This window comes from Calypte anna, chromosome 6 (genome assembly GCF_003957555.1).
Source record: "Calypte anna isolate BGI_N300 chromosome 6, bCalAnn1_v1.p, whole genome shotgun sequence".
In the NCBI taxonomy this organism is placed as follows: Eukaryota; Metazoa; Chordata; class Aves; order Apodiformes; family Trochilidae; genus Calypte; species Calypte anna.
In genome coordinates, this window is record NC_044252.1 from 20,726,171 (window position 1) to 20,747,369 (window position 21,199).

Sequence of the window (21,199 nt, forward strand, 5' to 3'; positions counted from 1 at the left end):
AGAACACAAGCAATCCATTTGGCATTGAATAGTTTGCTGTAAGCAGTGATATAGTCCAGGCAGAGTTAGAGGGACACAATGGTGGAAAAATCTCAAATGAGACTTGTCTTCACAAGACAAAACATCATAATTCTTTTTTCATTTCTACCAATGGCATGCACTTTAATCCCTGCATTCCTGAAAGTATTCCAATTGATAGTTGCAGAGCCCTATAAAGAAATGGATGTCATGATGTTCTAGCCTTCCTCTGGCTGCGAGTCTCTTGTGTAATGGGTGGAAGTCATAGGCCTTAATGCCTGTATGTAGTATTTAAAGTACAGAGGATGACTTCTAAAGTGCCTTAAGTCAATAAGATATTTAGTGCAATATTTTAAAATCAAATACATACTATACAACATAGGTTTTGCTGAGTGTGTGTCTAAATAACCAGGGGGGGAAAAAGAGAAAAATCATGCAGTTTTTTTACTCATTGTCAACTACTGTGTATCTGTGAAAAAGCCATATTGAACCTGTACACTGGTAAGACAGAACGCTTACCATGATAGCTGCTCATCACATCATCAGAACCTATTGTCTTCCCATACTCAAGTGGAGTAAATTTAACTGGTGCAGGTACTTCATCTTTATATTTCCTGCAAGTGTAATGCTGCTTCTGGTTGTGACAAACAGTGGATGGGATTCACGTTTATTACCCACTCAAAGCAAAATAAAAACAATTTAAATCTTTATTGAGAGCAAAGTGTTTGTACTAACGACAGTTTGCTGTTGCTGCTGAGGGTGGCAGTGTGGGACCATCCTCAAACCCTCCTCTGCTCCAGAAGCCTTCCTCGTTGTAGAGCAAATGTGCTGTCATCCTGCGGGCTCCTAGCCTAGGATGTGGGATCACATTGACTTGTCATTCATTTAACAAGATCTAAATCAGGTGAGATGCATACAGCAGTATCTGTAAATAACAATTGAAGAACTTCAGTCATGAGAGAGATTGACTAAGACAGGGTATGTGGAGACTATTACCAGGGATGGCAATTCCAACCCCAGTAAAGCACCATTTGTTTTAGCTTTTAAGGAAAACACATTTTCTAAAGAGCTGGAGGGTTTTGCTGCCTCGATAGACATGAAGAGTTGGAGGTGAGCATAATGGCACACGCAGTTTATAGCGTTTATATATTACACTGCCACAGCTTTGTTTAAAATGGTTGCTGTATATATGCAAGTTCAGGACAGATGACGAGCCATACACACAAAGTTGTTTAGTAGCTATGAACTGATGCTGAAATTATGTGGATTAATGTAAAATTTTAATCTTTCTCTGCAGGATTGATTACTGATGGGTTCAGGCTGTAGCCAATGTTACTTACGGGTGCAATGGTTTATTTCATTCTGGAGCTTTATATGACTATTTCATTGTAGCTGTCTTTACATGTCCCTTATCTAATCACCTCTATTATGTGAATAATTCTGTTTGTGTGAATTTTGATGGTGTTCAAATAGTTCAGAGTGGGATTTCTGTCTTTGTAGGCACATGAGGAAACTCTGACCTAATTCTACAGAGCAAGCAGTTAACATGTTAAAGTGTTCTGTAACTTAGAATGAAACAATTGAAATGAACCCTTCTCCCTATATTAATGAAACTACTGCCTAGGCTATGGGGAAAACTATTTCTGTTGCTTATATTTTATCACAGAATGTCAGGCTGGAAGGGACCCCAAGGTCCAACCCGCCTAGATAATACTATAGTTTATATGAGATGTCTCAGCACCCTGTTGAGCTGAGACTTAAAACTTTCCGAAGTGAGGGAACTTACAACTTTCCCTGAGAGACCATTCCAATGTTTGTCTGTCCTCATGGTGAAAAATTTACTTCTTGTATCCAATTGGAATCTCCCCAGGAGCAACTTGTGCCTATTGCCCTTCATCTTTTCCATATGACTTTTTGTATATAGGGAGTCTCCACATTCTTTGTAGCCACCTTTTAAGTACTGGAACACTGTAATAATGTCTCCCCTAGCATTCTAGTGTCAAGAATGAAAAAAAAAAATATATATTGTTCCTGTTTCTGCAGTGTGATGTAAATATACATAATTTAGTTTTTCTGCTTTTTCAGTGGAGAATTAGTATTTTGGCATAGTGCACATCAAAGAAGTTTTGAATTTGTGAGCTAAACAAATCCTGCAGCTCACTGAGTGGTAACATTCAACAATAAACATCCTCAGAGCCTTAAGTAGCCCCAGATATTTAAGTTTCCATAGGCTAGGAAGCTGTGTCAGATGCAACAGCTTTTTTCTTTACTTTTGCCATCACCTCTTTAAAGAAAATAGGATCATGCTTACAGTAAAATTCTTGCCATATTTCTAGTTTGTCTGCAGCCATATTTTGTTTACTTTCTATTTGCTGTGGCAAGAGGAGAGGAAAGCCAGCTACTACCTAGTTTCCTTTCAAATCAGACAGTGAGGCTTTTAAGCATAAGTAGTAATTATATTTTTATGAGGTACTTGAGAGTAATACAGTAAATAAGTAATTCCCAGTCTGTGACAGGAAAGCAATAAGCTTTTTAGGAACTACCCAAAGTAGGTCTGAAATGCCTACTTTGCATAGGTAGGCATGCCTATGAGGGACAGAATGGTGGAAAAATCTCAAATGAGACTTGTCTTCACAAGACAAAACATCATAATTCTTTTTTCATTTCTACCAGTGGCATGCACTTTAATCCATGTGCATGGATCAAAACAACCACCAAGCAGATGAGGCTGCTCAAGTGTTCCAAATAGATCTGGACTGGGACCATAAAGGTGAACTGTTTTTGGCCAGATAGGCCCACAACGCTTCAGGTCATCAAGGCAGGGATGGAACATATTGATGGGCTCGTGACCGAGGGGTGGATTTATCTTTGGACGCTATTGCGCAGGTTATCCACGATTGGATAAATCCTGTTGCAAATAAAAATATTTTACAGGGTAAAGTAAACTTTGTTAAATCCATCGATTGTTTTCCACAAGTAAATTGGAAAACCTCAAGCAAGTTTCCACATTCAAAAATTACCAAGCCAAATATCACCCTCCAACTGGCCAGCTATAATCGACATCAACTTTAAGTGATGAACTTAAGTGCAGGTTATTGGAGTGAGCCAGACTGAAGCAGAGGTAGACCCAGTGTTTCATAGCTCCCATAGGGCCAAAACTCACTAAAAAAAAAAAAAAAAAACCAAACAGAAAACGGTGTGTAAAGAGGCAAGAGTGTCATGTCACCCCTGATGCTGCTGTGCTCTGCTGGTGTCTACTGTGGCAACCAGCATGGAGGAAAATCTTGAAACAGGTTTGAGTATGTCAGGTAAGAGTTCACACATCAAAACATTTGGGAATTGCTTTGGCAGCAAGCAATGGCACAAACTAAGATAGAAAAAAATCTGGCTAGATCTCTCCCATGTGTTTCTGACCATTTCATTTGCACCGCTGACTTGGCCAACCTGCAGGTCAGCCCTCAACCCAGGAGGGTTTTGCAGCATGGAGTTGCCAAAGGACATGGACTAAATTGCTCCCAGGATGCTTCATGCTATGCCAAGTCTGAGACTATACCCACATTGCAGAAAAACAGTGAGTGACAACGGTCTGTGTACCCACAGGTGCTCATTGACCACAGATGAGATCTGGCTATTGTCATCTGTTAGTGAGAGACAGGAGTGCTTGCAGAAGATGAGCTGTAGGACACTTCTGTGTCCTTATAGCTACAGCCCATGTGGGCACGCTGCAGAGGTGCTCTGGCAGCTCTCCAATGAGAATGCTTGCACAGCCCTAGGCAAGCTCCTTTTTTCTGAGTTTCCTTGGAAAGTCATTTACATTCTGAAGGGATACTTATTTATTCCCAAGAAATGGCGAAAATGCTACTCTGATTAAAAAAGAATATTTTAGTGATGGTGAGGCTTTAAACAGCTGTGAACAACTGAGAGAAGTACAGGCAATCCTGTATTGATCCTTGCTGTGATTTGGAGATGCTTCTCAAATGCTCTCATGCTTCCCCAGTCTGTAAAAGACCACGGGTCTGATAGAGGCATGTGGTTATATCACAAGAAATCACAATATTCCATTCCACTATCTGGGTTTTTGGTTTTATTTCTGTTTTCTGCAGAGGAAATAAAAAAGGCTATAGACATACTTTAGGAGACTAAAGAAACAGACAAAGACCAGCTTAATTCTGTAATTTTTCTGCCTTTGTAAGAACATTTAAGACAATAGCAGGATATTTATTTCTTTTTTACATAAACTATCTCAGTGAATCTCAGTTTTAAGCTGTTTGTTTCAAAAGTAATTTGGATTCAGCTTCTTAGTCCACAGTGGCCCTGTGGCAGCAGTTCCTGCAGTCAGTGTCCTATGAGGTGGCACTCAGAGGTGACTTGGCTGCATTTTATTTCCAGTTTCCAGCTCCAGCCTGAATGACCAGTATTATTTTGCTCTTGTGCTGGTTTTGGCTGAACTCCCAAATTGCTCTTGAATTCAGATTTTTTGAATTGCGTTTGAGAGAGTAAGATCTGGACAGAGTGAGAAGTGCTTGTGGGACAGCATTTGGCTGGTTAGCATTAGGATTTTGTGTTGCAAGATTTCTTTTGTTGCTTGCCTTGTTTATGCTTGCTTCTTTCTTTTTTATAGTTGTGCTAACTGTTCCTTAGAGGGTAAGGTACATTTATAGATTTCCTGATTAAAAACAGTAATTGAAGGAAGGACTCAAGGAAGATTTTTATTCAAGAGTTGCTTGGCTGATGGATTCACAAGGATGTTACAAGTACAGACGACTACCTGTAAAGGGATTCTGAAATGAAAGCAAGGTAAAAAAGGGATTCTGAGAAGAAGTGGGTGAGTCTTGAGGGATGATACTTATTACCAGCAAAGGGACCCATTGTTCCCTTTTATAAATTTATGGTAGGGTCAAGTTGTCTTCTGATAAATCAAACTTAAAGGATGGATCAAAAATATCCAACTTCCACCAGAAAGGGGTGATAGAAGGATTCCAATAAGAATTCTCATTTACTAGGAGTCTTACAAAAATGTGGGTTTAAATTAATAATTTTAAGGACTGCATTCCTGTGTTTTGTAGTTCTTGTGCCTCAGAAAGTCAACTGAAAATAGGATAAATCTACAGAACTTTTGGGTTCACACCTTGGGGTGAAAAAATGATGAGGGAAAAAAGCTGCAATGGTCTCCTTCAAATAAATAATGAATTACTAATGAGGATAAGAATAATATTCTATAGTTTAAATGACTGCAGATATTAGAACACTAGCAAATAGTATGAGAACTATGAGACAGTAAATTCTAGCTTACTGCAGCTGAACATTAAATCATCACAGAAGCTTTTGAATTATTTTCTTTATTATAGGTCTTGCTAAATGAGAAATGCAGCCACAGACACTTTTCATAAATGAGTACACTATGCAATATATTTTCAACTTACCATAATTTTCTGTTTCTGCTATTATTGTTGTGTTTCAAGACATAAATATACTAAATATGTGCAAATTGTTTGCCAGGTGTCAGTTATCAGCAATCATGTAAAGCAGTGATGATAGATTACTACACAAATTATACAATACTCTAGTATATTGCAAATTATATCACATTTAACTTAGTCTTGTAGACTACATTTGGAAAAAATTTAAAGCTATATTATTGTTTTTTCTAAAATAAAACTTAGTTTAGGAACATTTTATTTGGAATATCTTAGACATAAAAGCACACCAATGTAACAAATAGGAGATGTTGCAAAGCCTGATGTAAAAATACAGAAAAAAAAATGAAAACAAAGTAATTTTTTTAAGAAAAAAGGACTACTAGAAAGTGAGAGAAGGGAGCAGTTAAATGGAAGGAGCAACCAATAGGTGGGGGGAGGGAGCAAAGGAAAGTAACACTGAGAATAAAACAAAAATTAACAAAATTAACACTGGGGCAGGAACTGAAGAGTGGCAATGGGAATTATAGAAGAAAAGACTAACAGCTGGAGGCTGACTAAGTTTGTACACGTTAATGTAGTCCCTTGACAGCTATTCCAGAAGTTCTCTAAGTTTAAGTGAGAGAGGCTGCTTTAAGAAAACGCATTTTCCTATTTCATACTGCTAGGCAGGCCTGTGTCACAGTGGTAGGTAATGCTTCTCACTGAATTCCAGACTGTTCTTTGAAACAGAGTATAAAAAATAATCATGAAAAGCACTCAGAACAAAAGAGCAGGAGAACAGACTGGGGCTAATCTTCCAAGACTCAGAGGAAAAAAAACCTTTTCCTGCCACAAAGAACATTATTGTTCCTATTAGGTATTTAATTTTGCGTGCATTTAAACTAATCTGCCTTAAAGTCTGATTAAAGGCTGATATCCACATAGGTACTTTTGTTAAATCTTATTAACGAATCTTCATTGCATTGGTTTTCATGTAGGCTTTGTCACTAAGTATTCAAACTTAAAATTCATTTGCTCTAAGGTAGGAAACTTTTGTGCGCTTGGGTTTCTTTTCCAAAGATAACAAAAATTAGGCAAGTGTCACTATGTGGTGCATCTCCCTGGTAGGGAATCAAGTCAAGGACATCCCCACCAATATTAGATTAATTTCTTCTTTGTGGAGTTGCTATTAATATATGCAAGCTGTTATTAACAGATACCTACTTACACAGTACTTTTAATTATTTCCTCCAATGATTACACACACTTACACAGTTGCACTCACTACCCAGTGAGGAGTTGGAGAGAGCTGACATGCTCCAGTGTTTGCTACAGCACACCAGTTTGGCATATTCATTATAAAAGAAACTGAGAAAAGAGAATCTCCTTCAAGTTCAGGCTGTCACTTGCAGCTTCTGCTCCTAGTATTACAAATTATATTTAAAGCAGTGTATGGTTGTCTTGAAAACAAGTGGAAAACTGACTTTTTATTGAGCCAAACTCAGTTCATAAAGATAGTATGCTTGACAGTCCTGCACCATCTGTATAACTGCATCTCTGTGTAATTTCTTTGGTTATGGAGTAAAAATCAGGAAAAAAATTTGCAGGGTAACATACTTTAATCGTAGTGTAGTTTAGCCCATAAGAGGATGAAGCATCTGAAATCTCCAAAGTGTACTGACCCAGTATATTTTTACCCAGTGTGGTATTGTTGCTTGGAGAAGTTCCTTGGTGCTAAAAATAACCACTTCCACACAGTTTTCTATCTCCAAGGTTACAAAATCTTTTTAACCTAGGCATAATTAAGATTATACCTACAGGATATATTTTTAGCATGTTAAATTTTGTGTGATGCAATGTTGTTCCAGCAGACACAGCTGAGTTTAGCGGAAATCTGCTCAATGTGAGAAGGAACAGTAAAAGTGAAATCAGTAAATTCTGCAGACAGTTGTTTCCTTTTGTGGCCTTTAGCATTGCTCCAAACTTTTCCTTATTGACACTCAGGTCTTTAAAGACCAGCTATCAATTTAGTGAAAGAAGCTCCATGTAAACCTTAAATACGAAATTTATAATCTGTTTTAAGAAGCTGGAAATTTTACTTTCCTTAACAGGCTTGAAACCAGAATTATTTGTTGAATTAGGTTTTTAGATTATTTTCTTTCCTCAAAGTCTTTTAAGTAGTAGACTGAAAATTATTAAGTGAATGAAACTGTTGTTCCTCTCAGTTCAGATAGTTTCACAGAAGGCTGAAGACATGAATTTTCTTGTTTGCATGTTGTATTTTAATGTTTAATTATTTAATTCCTAAGAGCTAGGCCATATGAAGGCCTTTGATGCAGATAAGAGAACTACTACACTGAAAGTATGACAGTAAGACTGTGACATGTGTCAAATAATTGTCCTGCAGAGTTTTTAGATTAATATCTGCTTACAAATTATTCTCTTCATCTGTTATTCATCCCTGGCAGAGCCTTGCTGGGTGTAGTACTGGCAGGGAATGAGTCTGGAGGCAGCAGCCTGGAGTTCTGCATCCCTTCTGGAGCAGGGCTGGTCCTTCTCCAGCCTTGGCACCCTCCTCACTCAGTGTCACCCAAGGATGCCAATAACCATATGAGCTTTCTGTTCCATGAACTGCAGTTCCCACTGGTTCCCACTGGAAATACCACCAGCAGAATCTGGCTAGGTTATTAATTCCTTATTCCAAATGGAGGGATTGCGCTTGTGTACTGCACAAATAGTCAGGTCTGACCTGAAATGAAACTGACTCTAGAGTCTGATACTTTGTAACTGAACTGGTTGAGGTGCTGAACTTGTTAGAAAAGGAAACTGAGTAAGTTTCCTTGGAGAAGCAATTCTCCAGGAATTCCTTAAAAGCACAGTCAAGCATATTTGTCTACTCCTTCATAAATCTTTTCAGTTGGGAATATTTTTCAGACCTAAATCTTTCCTTCTCCATACCTACCCACACATTTCCATCCTCCTTGTATCTTCCTTTTTTCCAAGGTGGCTTGGGAGAAATACTGAAATAACTACTTCATATATACAATTTTAATACTGAAAAACTGAAATAGCTATTGTAGAAAATAATTTATTAAACAAAATAAATTATATTAAATCAGCTATTCATGGTCTCATAGACAGACACTTTGAGGATTTGAAGAGTTAATGATTTAATGACAGAATGTTAGATGCTACAATATTTAACTTCAGAAAAAATATTTTCAATTTGAAAAGACTCAGCTATCTGATGGTGCTGTGAGATGTAGAAAAGCTTCTCCTAGAACTGAGACTGTTGGATACAAATATACCTACACATTTAAGCAGGCGAAGACACTTGAGAGATTATATGGAAAAACAGTAACAGTACTAATGGTAGCTCAAACTGGATGCCAAGTTGTAGCTGTGTTCATGGAGAAAGTGGGTGGAGGCTGTTTCCTGAGTGCCAAATGATTAAAGCGTATGTTTTGGTAGATAAGCAGCTCAAGGAGAAAAAGGTACATGTGATTTTAAATTATATGGACATATTTAGTAGAGAGGGTAGATCTGTATCTTCAGTACAGAGCTAGACCGGACAAGGAATGCAGTGCTGAAGTTAACCACTTTGAGTTGGTGGTGGAAAAGGAAGTCCACTGAGAGAAACTATAATGCAGCAGATATAAAGGAATCTATTGATCCCAAACTGATATATGCACAAATTCTCTATTTCATAAAATTAAAAATTAATTTCCCAATTTAGGATTGAGAATGAAGCTTGGTGCAGCTGGAAACAAGGAGGCTAATCTTTTCCCGAAATGTATAAATCAATGCAAGTACATAAAAATTGTTCTGCTTTTAACATAGTTACTTTCCTGATAATTCAAAGAGAATTGAAATGCGGTGAAGACTTTTATATAAAGCAAAAATATTAGAACCTCTGGAGGTAATAAATGTCAGTCACCTGTAAACTGAGGCATATCACTTTCTAACATTCAGGATGACTTTCAGTCTCTGTCCTTTCTCTCTGCTTTTGTCAGTCTATTGATCTGTGAAACTAAAAAAGAGAACATGAAACCTCCCAGGGACTAAATAGAGATGACCACACCAAAATACTTGTATCCAAAGGCATGTAAGGTATACATAAATCTACACGGAGAAAAATTTTGTAGTAAGAATCTGAAAGCAAGTCTGAAAATATCTGAGAACTCGCATCGCTATAGATAGTTCTCTGTGTTGCTCATTGAAACATATAAACTCAGTGCAAGCATGTATCGAAATGAGGTGGGGTTAAAGAGCACAGCAGGTTTTTACAGCTGCAAAGATTTAGTGCTTTCTCTTTCAGTGAGGGGTAGTAAATAGTCCAGCACAAAGTGGTGCCTAATTATTTCCCTAAGAAAAGCCTACTTTCCATAGTGCTGTTGGGAGAACATGTCATGCTTCTAGAACACAGTAAAGCAGGAGGGATGAATTATCATGGATTTATTTATGCCTATGGTTAACAAACATATGCAAATTAGAGATGTTGGAGATTTTAAGATATGTCCCTTTTCACCACTGTCTTCAGATAGTCCCTCTGGGTGGATGCCACTGTGATTCCATGATTCTCTTCTGTTATTGCCTAAGTGATATCTGATGGACAGTGTGTCTGTGTGCTGCCACCAGTTTTCCTCTGCGAATACTCATTTATTAAAGAACAAATCACTTAACAGAGAGTGAGTGGGTAGTGGGTAGTCAGGCTGAATTCAGAAATTGAAAAAGCAGTTATTTTAAAATTATTCTTTTTCATTTGATGCGTGTTTCCACATTTTGTCTACTTTTATGCCTTTGAAGAAATATAAAAATGAGTGACCTAATCTGGTCTAAAAATGTACACTTCTTTTTGGAAAGTATTTGCTTTGAGGTGATTTGGATGGTTATTTTTGTCTGAGCTACCAATGTGCTGCATGATAAGTCAAGATTTAACAGGACAAGAATGAATTTTGGTCACAGATGAGCTACTAACAGAACTGTTTCTTCAGTCTTAAGATAGCAATGATTCAAGGCCCATAGACACACTACTCATTTATTTTTTATATTTTCTTTATGTAATTTACTAAGATTGGGAGGAGATTTGAAGTTCTGTTTGAGCAACTGGTACTCACTGTCTTCCCTTTTCAGTCCATGTTATATTTATCACTGATTTTTCTGGTACTTCTTTCCTTGCTTTTTTCTTGTTATATCCTCCTAGAGCTTTGAGGGTATTTTTTTCTGTTTTTCTTTTCTATGCTTTCTTAACACTTATTTTAATAAAATGTGTGCATTGGTGGCCCCAAAATATGAAAAGTGAGACTTAAGAGAGAAAGGTGGCTGTCAGCTGCTCCTGAGACCTCTGGCCTGTGTATCCAGGGAGGAGCTCCCTGCTTTGTGGGACCATCAGAAAGCTGAGATTTTTTGCTTTGGTAAGTCTTTAATAGGAATTGCCTTCCACTCTTGTTATATAAAACAATACTACCAGATACTAATCATATCTATACTGTGTCTATATGGTATATATCTATATACTCATATCCATACCAGATCAGATACAAACCAGATACATACCAGATGCAAACCATAAGAATAAAAGAACAAAGGAATCAGAAATACCACCAATACTAGTGTATTTGCTAAAAAAAACCCAATAATGATAAATTTGCCTAGCTCTGTTCCCAGTTGTTTGGAAGGAAAAGGAAGAATTCTGTTGCCAGAATTCTGTGCTGTGTAAATATGATGACTGTGATCTGATAGGCAGATTTACAGGGCAGGATTTGCCTACACTCAGAACTGTGATGGTTTTATTAAAATTCCCAAGCAAATTTAAGAGCCTCTGGAATTTGGTTCAGAATATTTACAGATGACATGGATAAACTATCAGGTGCAGGAAGTAACCTGAACAGAAGGAGGGATTGTTTTCTTAACTAGGTACGTGGGTAATGAACAATAATAATGAATGTGAACTTTTTAGGATATGCAGGTTTTTTACACTAAATTTTAGAGCTTATGAAGATTAACTCATTTTACTTTTAATATGTTGATGTATCTCTGTAATGATAAATAAAGGTAGTGATAGACTTTAATGATATTATGAGATAATAGCATTGAAAGTATATTAAACCTATAGAATATGGTATTGCAAGTCTGTTATGGTGCTACACCTAATAGATAATTTGATAAGGAGCATGTAAACTAGACTGGGATTTCAAGGTGTTAGAGAATAGGCCTTTGGTATTGCTCCTTTCAAATGACATTTCAGTGCTCATTCAGGATGCTTTTGTTATTCTGAGGCTAAGTGTGAAAACTTGCTTGTGTGTGTTTTGCTGAAGTTTTGTGGATTTTAAACAATAATGGTGTTAACTTGTTTCCTTTGTTTTGTAAAAATACATCTTCACAGCTGTTACTGTTGAACAGGATCAAACCTGTGTAAAATTGATTAATCTCTGTGAACCAAAAAACCCACTTTTTTCTTTTGCCAGTTTCATTACCTCTCTGTTACCAATTTTGTAACTATCACTCAAAACCACTAAATATCTGTTTAACACCTTGGCCTGTAGAAGTGTCATCTGATCCCTATATCACAAAAATAATAAGTAGAGATGGGCAAAGGCTATGAAACTTTAATGTGAATGGAGAAGAAAACAGCCCACATTGGTGATGACAGAATAGTGGTTGAATAACAGATAAGCTAGATGGTTGGCACTTCAAAATCAAATGTAGTTGGGATCTCTGAGGAAATCACATTAAAGTGGAAGAGGAACCGACAATACAGATAAGGTCTGATTTGTTGTCTAAAAAACAGCAAAGAAGTGAAATGGACTTGTACCAGGGCTGAACAATGGAGAGGATAGTAATGTTTACTGATAATTTAAAAAAAAAAAAAAAGGTGCAGGACAAATGCAGTAAAAAAGGTGTTATCTTAGAGATGATATACAGGTTTTGGGTTACAAGATCTGAATATTGGTACAGAGACAGCATAATGGTATCCTCTGCAAAGAGGGTTGCAAATATTTAAACCAAGACAAGGAACTTAAGTCATTTTTATAGATAATGCACTTCATAACTTTAAGGCTAAGGAACAATAGTTGTTTGCAGCAAGATGAAGCTGAAGATCATCTCATCTTTTTACCTCAATACCAAAATAATTTTTCCTTTTTAAGAGAACTGTATTCTTCAAATATAATGCTTGGTGCACATAGACAAATACTGTAAAGTTTGTAGCTTGTTTGTGTGTTTCTTGAGGAGTCATCCAAGAGGTTTCCTTTTCACAAAGGAAGTGTTTTGAGTTTTTAAATCAAGCATTTGAACTTCAGATATTCCAGAGAAACCTAGAGATGTAGGTAGGACTTGGCCTACTGTGTTGGGAAAACTGGCAGGTACTGGGGAAGTCTTAGGTGATTGCAATGTAAGAAGAGTGGGTCAAGAAGCTGAAAACAGTAAAAAAATTAAAAATAATCTTGGCATCAGTAGCAGTTTTGGTTATTTCTTATTCTAATGTTTGGCCCCTCTTTTCTGTGTTTGCTTCCAGAAGGAAGCTGTCCTAATCACTTGGATCAATGTCCCTTTGTAGAGAATTTGATCCCTCTGGTCCCGGCAACTTAACATATTCACTGTCTTTCTGGAGGCCTTCACTGTTTATCAGCTGTCACAGAGGTGCTGGGGCTGGAGAGCTGGGTACCTGCTGCCCCTTTGCCCAGGGCTGCTGATGGGTAGGTTGTAACAGGAGCCAGTACACTGTGACTTAACATCTAGGAAAGCCTGAGGAATGTTCAAGCTGTCTCTGCTACAGCCAGTGTTTACACACAAACTTTTTTGAAGCTGCTACTCTCTACTCTGTTACCTAAACAGAGTGATATGTAGTCATCTAAATACACACCTTCAGGCCATGCCCCAGGCAACACAGACACAGATGACTTGGATATCATTCTTGAGACTGGTCATGGAATGGACAGCAAGCTAAAGTCTGGAGGTTTGTTCCCAGGCTCCCTGACTCTCTTATCCTATGGCTGTTTCCTTCCTTCAACTCAAAGCCAAGAGGTTCTGGCCCTGGATTCCAGAGTCAGTGCCTCGGTTCCTTTTCCTCCTGTTTTCTGGCAATGGAGCTCAGTGCTCACCCACTCTTGCTCTTTTTTTCTGAATCCCAAAGGCAGCATACGTCATCTGCCAAAAAGCAAATTTTAGATGTCTATGAAGTCTCATGGTTTTAGACATACATAAACATAACTGTGTAAATTTAGAGTAGCTAGATGATTGAGATTAAGCTCTTACTATGGCTTGGAAGAAGATAGATATATTTTAGTGTATTTTGTTCCTTTAAAGTTGCAGAGGATGCTTGTCTTTGTCCTAAGAGAAGAAAAGGAAGAAGTGTGACACTCCTCTGTGTTGCTGTTCTTACTCCCTGTTCGAGATGTCTGTAATCTACGTACTGAGCTCCCTGGCTTCCTCTTTTTTTTTATTTCTGTCTTCAAGCTTCCTCCTAGCACAGCCTGGGGCCTTATCTGAGTACAAATGCCTGCCTCTGGGACTACTCTTTTCCTTACTTTGTTTTCTTATGGAAATGACGATGACATGGAATCTGCTTTTGTCCTTTGCTGATTTGTGGACTGCGGGTCGGAGTTTTGTCCAAAAGCAAGAGCATCAGCAGGCAGAATCAAATTGTTCTGGCAATTCTGTATCTGACCCTCTATGGAGAAGGAAGTCTACATTTCACGTCACTCAAGCCTACAAAGTCCAACCTTTTCCCACTCTGTCACAGCCAAAAAGGCAGAGGTTTTTTATCTCAGTTTCTTTGCACCTAAACGGAATGGCTGCAAAATAGCATGCAAGGTCAGTCTGCAAAACTTGTTTATACACTTGTTTACCAGTCCACCACCTGAAGTACATCCTCTTAAACTCAGAAAACTGTTTGCCACAGCTCTGTGAAGGACTTTAATCTTTTCACATGTAGAAATCTATAACTGCTGCCACAGTTCAGACCAGCCCTTACACTCCAGGTGAGAACTTCATCTTATGTGTCATGATCACTGACTTATGATGGCTCACCCTTCCCCATAAAGGTTTCATCTGTCTCAGTTTGAAACTAAACTTCTGCAGACAAAGGGGAAAAAAAAAAAAACCAAAACCAACTGTCACTGACAAACGTCTAAAAGAATTTCTTGTAGTTTGTCAGGTACATACACAATTTTAAAGGATATGAAATCAGGTCAGTTTGAGCATCCAAAAGAGGCATTAGACATGGCTTGGAGTAATGTCTCTCAGGGGAGACCTGTAGACACATTCCACCTGTTAAATTTGGACTAGAGTGAGCTCTTTGACAAGCTGACCTAACTGAGCTTCCTGAGTACCTAGCTGTAGAACCACAGCCATCTGAAAATCATACCTAAATTCCAATTATGTGTTTTTTAAAACTGCCTTGCAGTGGCATTTATTTAATTTAATCTGTAGCATTTTTTATAGAACCATTTTGTTTGCTACAATGACACTCTAGCAGCAGATATTCTTAGCTGAATTCAGTGTTTGACTGGTACATAAGTGATAGTAATTTTATCAGTCTTACTTAAAAAAAAAAAAAAAAAAAACCTAAATGGTATTTCTTACTGATAAATCTCTGCAGTTTCTATTTATTACATTGAATACTTTCAAAGTTGTATTTCTCCACTAAGCAACACTCTTATTCTTATAATAATTGGTGTCAAGGTGACCAATGCATTTACTTCTACCATGCTAAACTCTTAAGATGCTGGGCAATTATCACTGGAGGAAAAGTCAGTTCTCCCTTACTTGCACTGCCCCTCCCAGTTTTTCTGAACAAGACGACAAACTCTTACAGTCCACTTTCAACTTTGTTGAAACACTTCTCCCTGAGCTTTTGAGCCAAAGATTACAATAATTCAGAAGGAATTTTACTCACTAAAACCTTAATTATGCAGATTGTTTTATTTTGTAGATCCCTATTTTCCTGTTCCCAGGAAGATTATAAACAGTGGTGTTTGTCTTGTCAGATTGCAGTAATACAGGCTAGGTCAATGTTTGTGAAGGATAAGGAACTGGTCTTTGTTTGAGGTGGGGCTGCAGTGATGGAAGAGATTTGCAGCCCCATGTCCAAATGTAGTTCCTCAGTATCAGAACTCTGCTTTTCCTGCCTCTCCTCAGGGCAAGATCTCTGAAAGCTGGTGGTGGGCACAGAACTAGATGTTGTCCAGCTGCAGGGCAGCATGTCCACTTTTCTGACCACAAAGAGGAGCCTCCAGGAGCAGTAGGGTGAGATAGTAAAAGTGATGCTTCTGAGAACAGACCAGGCATCACTGGCAGGGCATGGCTGCACAGGCAGGGCATGGCTGCTGGCTACAGGTGATGGTAACCTGTGCTGCAGAGTCTTCACCCTCTGGGTGACCAGCATGGAAGGCTGGTGGGGAGGGGGAAGAGCCACAGTGGCTGATAAGTTGGTGGCTGCCACTCTGAGAGGGAAGTGAAAAACACAGGGAGGAAACTGCTTTTGGAGGCTGATAGATCTGTAGGATGGAGAGACACGTGGTGCCTGAAAATGCCCTGAATGCCAGAGGCTATAAAGAAAAGTTGAGACTCCTCCAGCACTGTCTTGTGTTTTTCGTTTCTGTGGAGTCAGACTGGGAGGTGTGCAGGAGCTCAGCAGGGATAAAAGGAGGGAAGTGGGTTTGATGGTGGTGTTCCATCAAGGCCTTCCTGCCAAGCTGTCAAAAATTTGCACCTTCCTAAAGTTCCCCAGGAGGTGCAGCTAGAGGTGTGAGTTCATTCTATATGGCGGGAGCGTGCAGGAGGTGGCTTTATCAGCAGTTGCTACAAATTTCTCTCCCTCCATTGTTTTTTGGGGGTTTTGTTTTTTGGTTGGTTGGTTTTGGGGTTTTGTGGTTTTTTTCCGTGAGCTGGCCCTCATATCTGGAAAGGAAGGTCATCTTTTCTCAGAGTGGTTCTTGTCTTTGTGTTACCTCACTAGTGTGAAGGGTTATATGCCCCATCTTATGCAACCTTAAGAGAAATAAATACCATATCTTTGCAGCCACAATGACATCTCCACCCCCTCGGAGCCGGTGATCCAACCGTGGTTCAGTCCGCGGTCCCAGCCACAGCGGTGGCCGTTCCCTCGGCTACCCCTAGCCAGCTCTGCACGGCCCGTCGGAGGACCCCCGGGCGCTGGTAACGCGGCAGCTCTAAGGTAATTCGTGCTGTAAGGAAAGCAGGGGGTCAGCCTGTAAGTTAGATGGGTTGAGTCATGTAGAGTTAAACTAACCCCTCCCACAGCCATGGACCACTAAAGCGCCCATTTTCATGAGCACCTCTCAGTGAGGCAGCTCAGAGCCGGCAGAGGCTGAGAGAGGAAGGGGGTGGGGGGGAGAGAGAAGGAGGAGGGAGCGAGCACCGGCACTGATGGACGAGCCAAAGGGTAAGGACAGAAGCGAACCGCTGGCATCCAAAAGCGGTCCCGACCCCCGGGGCAGGGGGGAGGCAGGGCTCGGGGGGCGCCCACGGGCTGGCGGCAGCCGGCGCTCGGGAGACGCTGTCCTTGCTCCTGAGGAGCTCCTTCAGTCGGAAGGGAGCTGTGGCTGCGGCATCCACGGGCGGCCTGTCCCCCTCCTCCGCGCCCGCCGAGCGCTGCCGGCGGTGGGCGAAGGCTCCGCGGCAGAGCGGCTGGCCTGGGTGGGTGCCGCTTTGCCGCAGTGTCCCTCCGGATGGCATCAGATCCAAGCCTTTGGACTACTGGCCGTTTCTGAAGGGACGATGTTCAACTTGTGACTGGGGTGGCCGGGGGGGGGCTGCTCGGGGGAGGCCGCGGGCAGTCGGACGAGAGGGGGAGAGCGGAGGCTCCGCGGCGGCGTGTGGCAGAAGTTTGGCGGCGTCAGTGCGAGGGATTCCCTTCCTTCCTCCCACCCTCACTCCCTCCCTCCCGCTCCACGCATGAAAGGAGCCGGCGGTGACTCCCCGGCTGCAGCCCGCGGAGGCCGGGGCCAAGCCCCCCACTCGCCGAGAACCGCACTCCTAAGAAGGGGGAGGAAATAAATAAAAAAAAAAAGTCGTTGGAAGTCTTGGCTATTAGGAAATTGCGGTGGAAAGAGCTTGCTCTGAGGCTGGAAGAATTGGAAGAATTGCTGTGTTGGGTGCGAGGGGCTCTCGGTGGGCGGGCTTGGGGCCAAAACCGTCTCAGGAGAGCGCAAGACGAGGGGGATTCCTCGCTTGGCACCCTGGCAAGCCTGCTCTCCTCAGCTGCGGTGGCAGGGTTCGGGGCAGAGAGTCGGCGTTACCTGGAGATGCTTGTTGTACAGTAATTTTTCTACGAGATTCGCCTTGTACCAGGGTTTGCCTTGTACCATCAGCTGGAACGGTGCACGTAGCAGCGCTACTCACACAAGGCTGTCACACAACATTTCCTAGTTTAGTATCAGCTTTTGTCTATCTCGGTGTCTTACCCTCTGTTTACAGCAACTTCTGCAATCCTGTCATCTCTATGCTGCTGACAGTGCTAGGCCTTGTGGGGCTTTTAAATACAAAGCAGGAACTCAAACAAATAGGCAAGAACCAGGAAACTGGGAGAAGACAGGGGCAATTGGGTGAGAAGCTTAGGGAGAACAGTCTCCACAATTTTGGTAGCTTCTTGTTCAGTACCATGTGGAAATCTCTCATTTATCGATCTTACAACAACAGGGAGCCAAAGGTGATTTTTTTTTTTTCTTGGAATAAATAAAGTGGTAAACTAGACCTCTCCAAGTTTTTTACTTTGTAGAATGTAATAAATGGCATTTGAGTAGAAGAAACATTTTCTCAGTCTGACGTACATAAAAATCTAAAGCACAGACTGGCAGCAGGAGAATATAGTTTAGTCATTAGTTTATACAGTCATGTATGAAGTTGGAAATTTTGAAATAGCTTGCTTCTGCTGAGCAGGGAGATAAGAATAGCTCTGAAAAGTTTCATTCCAAAAATGAAATGTAATGCATGAAAGGAGATGCCTTTCGCAGTGAGGTGAGGAATCACAGGGAAGAAACTTAGATGATGAGAAGTGATTTAACAAAGAGGACCAAACAAACTTTCTTTTAGAAAGCAGGATTTTAAAGAGAGAGAAGGAAACTGAAGAAAACTGACAGTGCTCAGGTTAATCACTGATGGTACCCTGATGGGCTGACCTGCAAATTGTCTTGCAAGTGCCTAATGAAAACTGCGATGAATAGCAAGACACCACATTTTGTTTGTGTGGGAAAAGAAAACACGAGGCAGTGTTTTTGAAAATGCCTCTGGCAGCATCAATAGGTTCAACACAGAGGAGTCCAGGACAGGCAGAATCTATCAGCTAGCAGGAAAGTCTTCACCCTGAAATGAGGCATGAATGCACACCAAGGGCACGTTCTTTCATCAGAAAGGAACTATTAAGGGAGTGTTTTGGTGAGAGTCCTGTTTCCTGGGAGTCTTGGCCACAGGGACTGTAACAAACGGGTTTGAAATGCTACTCGTCAGTTTTAGGAAACCTGTATTTTAAGTACTAATACTCCCAGCTCTGCTTTCAAATTTGGATCAGTATGATAACACAATCAAGGAAAAAATTCTGCTATAGAGCAACAGATTATATCAATCATCAGTATGACTACCTTCTTGGGCAGAAAGCATAATACAGTCTGAAAAATATGTTACTGAAAATGTATGTGGAGAGCTTCAGTCTGAGGAAAGCATGATGCTGATCTCATGCAGACCACAATAAAGAGCAGTAAACATTCTAAAATATATAGATTTTGCCATAGGAGATAGTAAACTGAACGAGAGGTAGTAACTCTGGTTTGGAGAATGGTGAATTAATTATTGCTTTTGATAGCTGTTCTCTATGGACCAGTGATTGTTCCCTAATGGAACAGTAACACAGCAAAATCTGATGGAGAAAAATAAGGAAAGGAATGTGAACAAAGAAGGTGAGTTTAAGGAATACAGCACCCCAAAACCAAGAGTGAGGGTGACTGGCTAATGAATTCAGACAGTAAAAGCAGCAAATAGAAGTTAGCGCAACTAAATGGAAAGGATGTGGAGAAAAGGGAAACAGAGAACATCTGATAGAAAACACAGGCTGTAAATTATGCAAGATTAGATTTTCTCCCTGACTTCTTTTCTTTCTCTAAATCAAGTTAACAGGACCAAGTACAATTCAAAGGAGATATTCTGCATGTCTCATGAACTAAATGCATATCTAGCAAATTCAAAGGCTTTACAGAGGTGGAGAGGGCAGGATTTTAATGGTGATGTAGAAAAGAAGCCGACAGAAGTGTTGGTTAAATTATTTTCCAATTATAAGGGGGGGGGGGGCTATAAATTCTCATGAAGGGCTATTTCAGGGAAGTATTATTTTAGCCTGTTTTTTAGATTAACATTTCTTGGAAAACAAAATCTTAAAACAATTTGAATTTAATGTGCCAAACACCTATAGAGAAGATCCATGCTCAATGATGTTAATATTCAGCAAACTAGAGTAGAACATCAGGCAATGGGAAGGACATTACTGTTGACACAATATACCAGTAATACAATGGTGGGTAGCCTAGAGAGCTATTGCCAATTTAGTTCTATGTAAATTACAGATAGATCTCCTAAGTAATCAAGTTTTAGTAGCCAGTTTGCTAATATTCTTTCATTTTTATAAAGACATAAGATTTCTCAAAGTAGCTTTCAGAATAATGTTGTAGAAATGGATACATTGTCAAAATGGTAACTGGAATGAGTGCATTGGAAAGGAAATAACTTATCTCAGATGGAAGCAAACCCGTGAGTTCATGTGGTTCTCTCAAGCAAGCATATTAATTTGATTCCTAGAAGACAGATAGCTCTACCTGCAAGATGCTGCAGGAACAATGTCAAGGAATATGTTGCTTTTGTTTCCAGAACTCAGATAGAGAATGATAGGGAGGATCAGGGGAAGTATTTCAATTACTGATAGGTCTGCTTGTTTGTCCTTGGTTTCTTGAAGGCTTTTTTTGTTTACAAAGTGAGTCAGCTGACTTAAGAAAATAGATGTCAAACAAGCATACTGTGATTCTCATTTAGAAAAGACAAGCTTTACTACCTAACAAATATTCACTACTAGCATTTTTTTGTTTATCTCTTCAATAAGCTGGAGGCTTATTGAAATTCTAGGCAAAAAAAATTCTTAAAAAATGAGTGAATATTGAATAAATCTGAGCTCTAACTTAAAGGACCTGACTTCCCTGGTAGTTATGGACCACCTCACAAAAGGGGAACTGGAAGAACTCATTTTTCTTATTGGTATTTCATAGACAGAGTGGATAATGAGTGTCGGACTGGAAAGGCAACTGGTTGTTAATCTGATCTGTTTTCCAGCTAATTATTTGCTCTTGGTTTACTTTTTAGAGATGACCAAATGTGTTGAAAATGGTAAATTAATATCTCCATGTTTAAAATTCTCCACAGCAGTAGATGTATTTCCAATGATGTCTCATCTTACAAAAGTGTCCCTATATTCTGCAGCAAAGAAAGAACTAAGGAATTAAGACCTGGATAAGAACATACCTCAAAAATAGTTCTCAAAGGAAATCATCATTAAACAGCTGTGTTTTCAGAGGTATTCTGCAAGAGAGGCCTGATGGCATTAGACATTTTTCAATAATGATCTAAAAATTATAAAATCATTGCTGATTTACAGATGGAGTTTGTCAGTGCTAGGAGGACCAGTACAAATACCAATTAAGTCAGAGGAAAAAGTCTAAGGAAGCCAAGAGCGGTTGGAAACATAAAGAGCAAATAATAGACTTCAAGCCAAGCTTGTAAAA

The 21,199-nt window shown here is 39.8% G+C and overlaps 1 protein-coding gene and 1 long non-coding RNA gene across 4 annotated transcripts in view; one reads left to right on the plus strand and one right to left on the minus strand.

Annotated features, from left to right (window-relative positions):
• Window positions 1-869: 869 nt before the first annotated feature.
• Window positions 870-16,888, minus strand: LOC115598536. The gene is made up of 3 exons (XR_003987716.1): window positions 16,801-16,888; window positions 16,428-16,606; window positions 870-943 (listed from the first exon to the last, which is right to left on the minus strand). It is a non-coding gene; the product is annotated as an uncharacterized LOC115598536 (long non-coding RNA).
• Window positions 16,517-21,199, plus strand: part of ENTPD1 (ectonucleoside triphosphate diphosphohydrolase 1) — a 34,821-nt gene continuing 30,138 nt past the window's right edge. The window contains exon 1 of one of the 3 annotated variants that reach the window (XM_008490429.2): window positions 16,517-16,596. Coding sequence is in view for 2 of the 3 variants with exons in the window: in XM_030453420.1 (XP_030309280.1) it covers window positions 16,809-16,824 (16 nt within the window). In the remaining variant the exon portion in view is untranslated. Of the gene's footprint in view, window positions 16,597-16,671; window positions 16,825-21,199 lie in introns of those variants that run through there. The other 2 variants (XM_030453420.1, XM_030453418.1) reach the window with 2 other exon arrangements.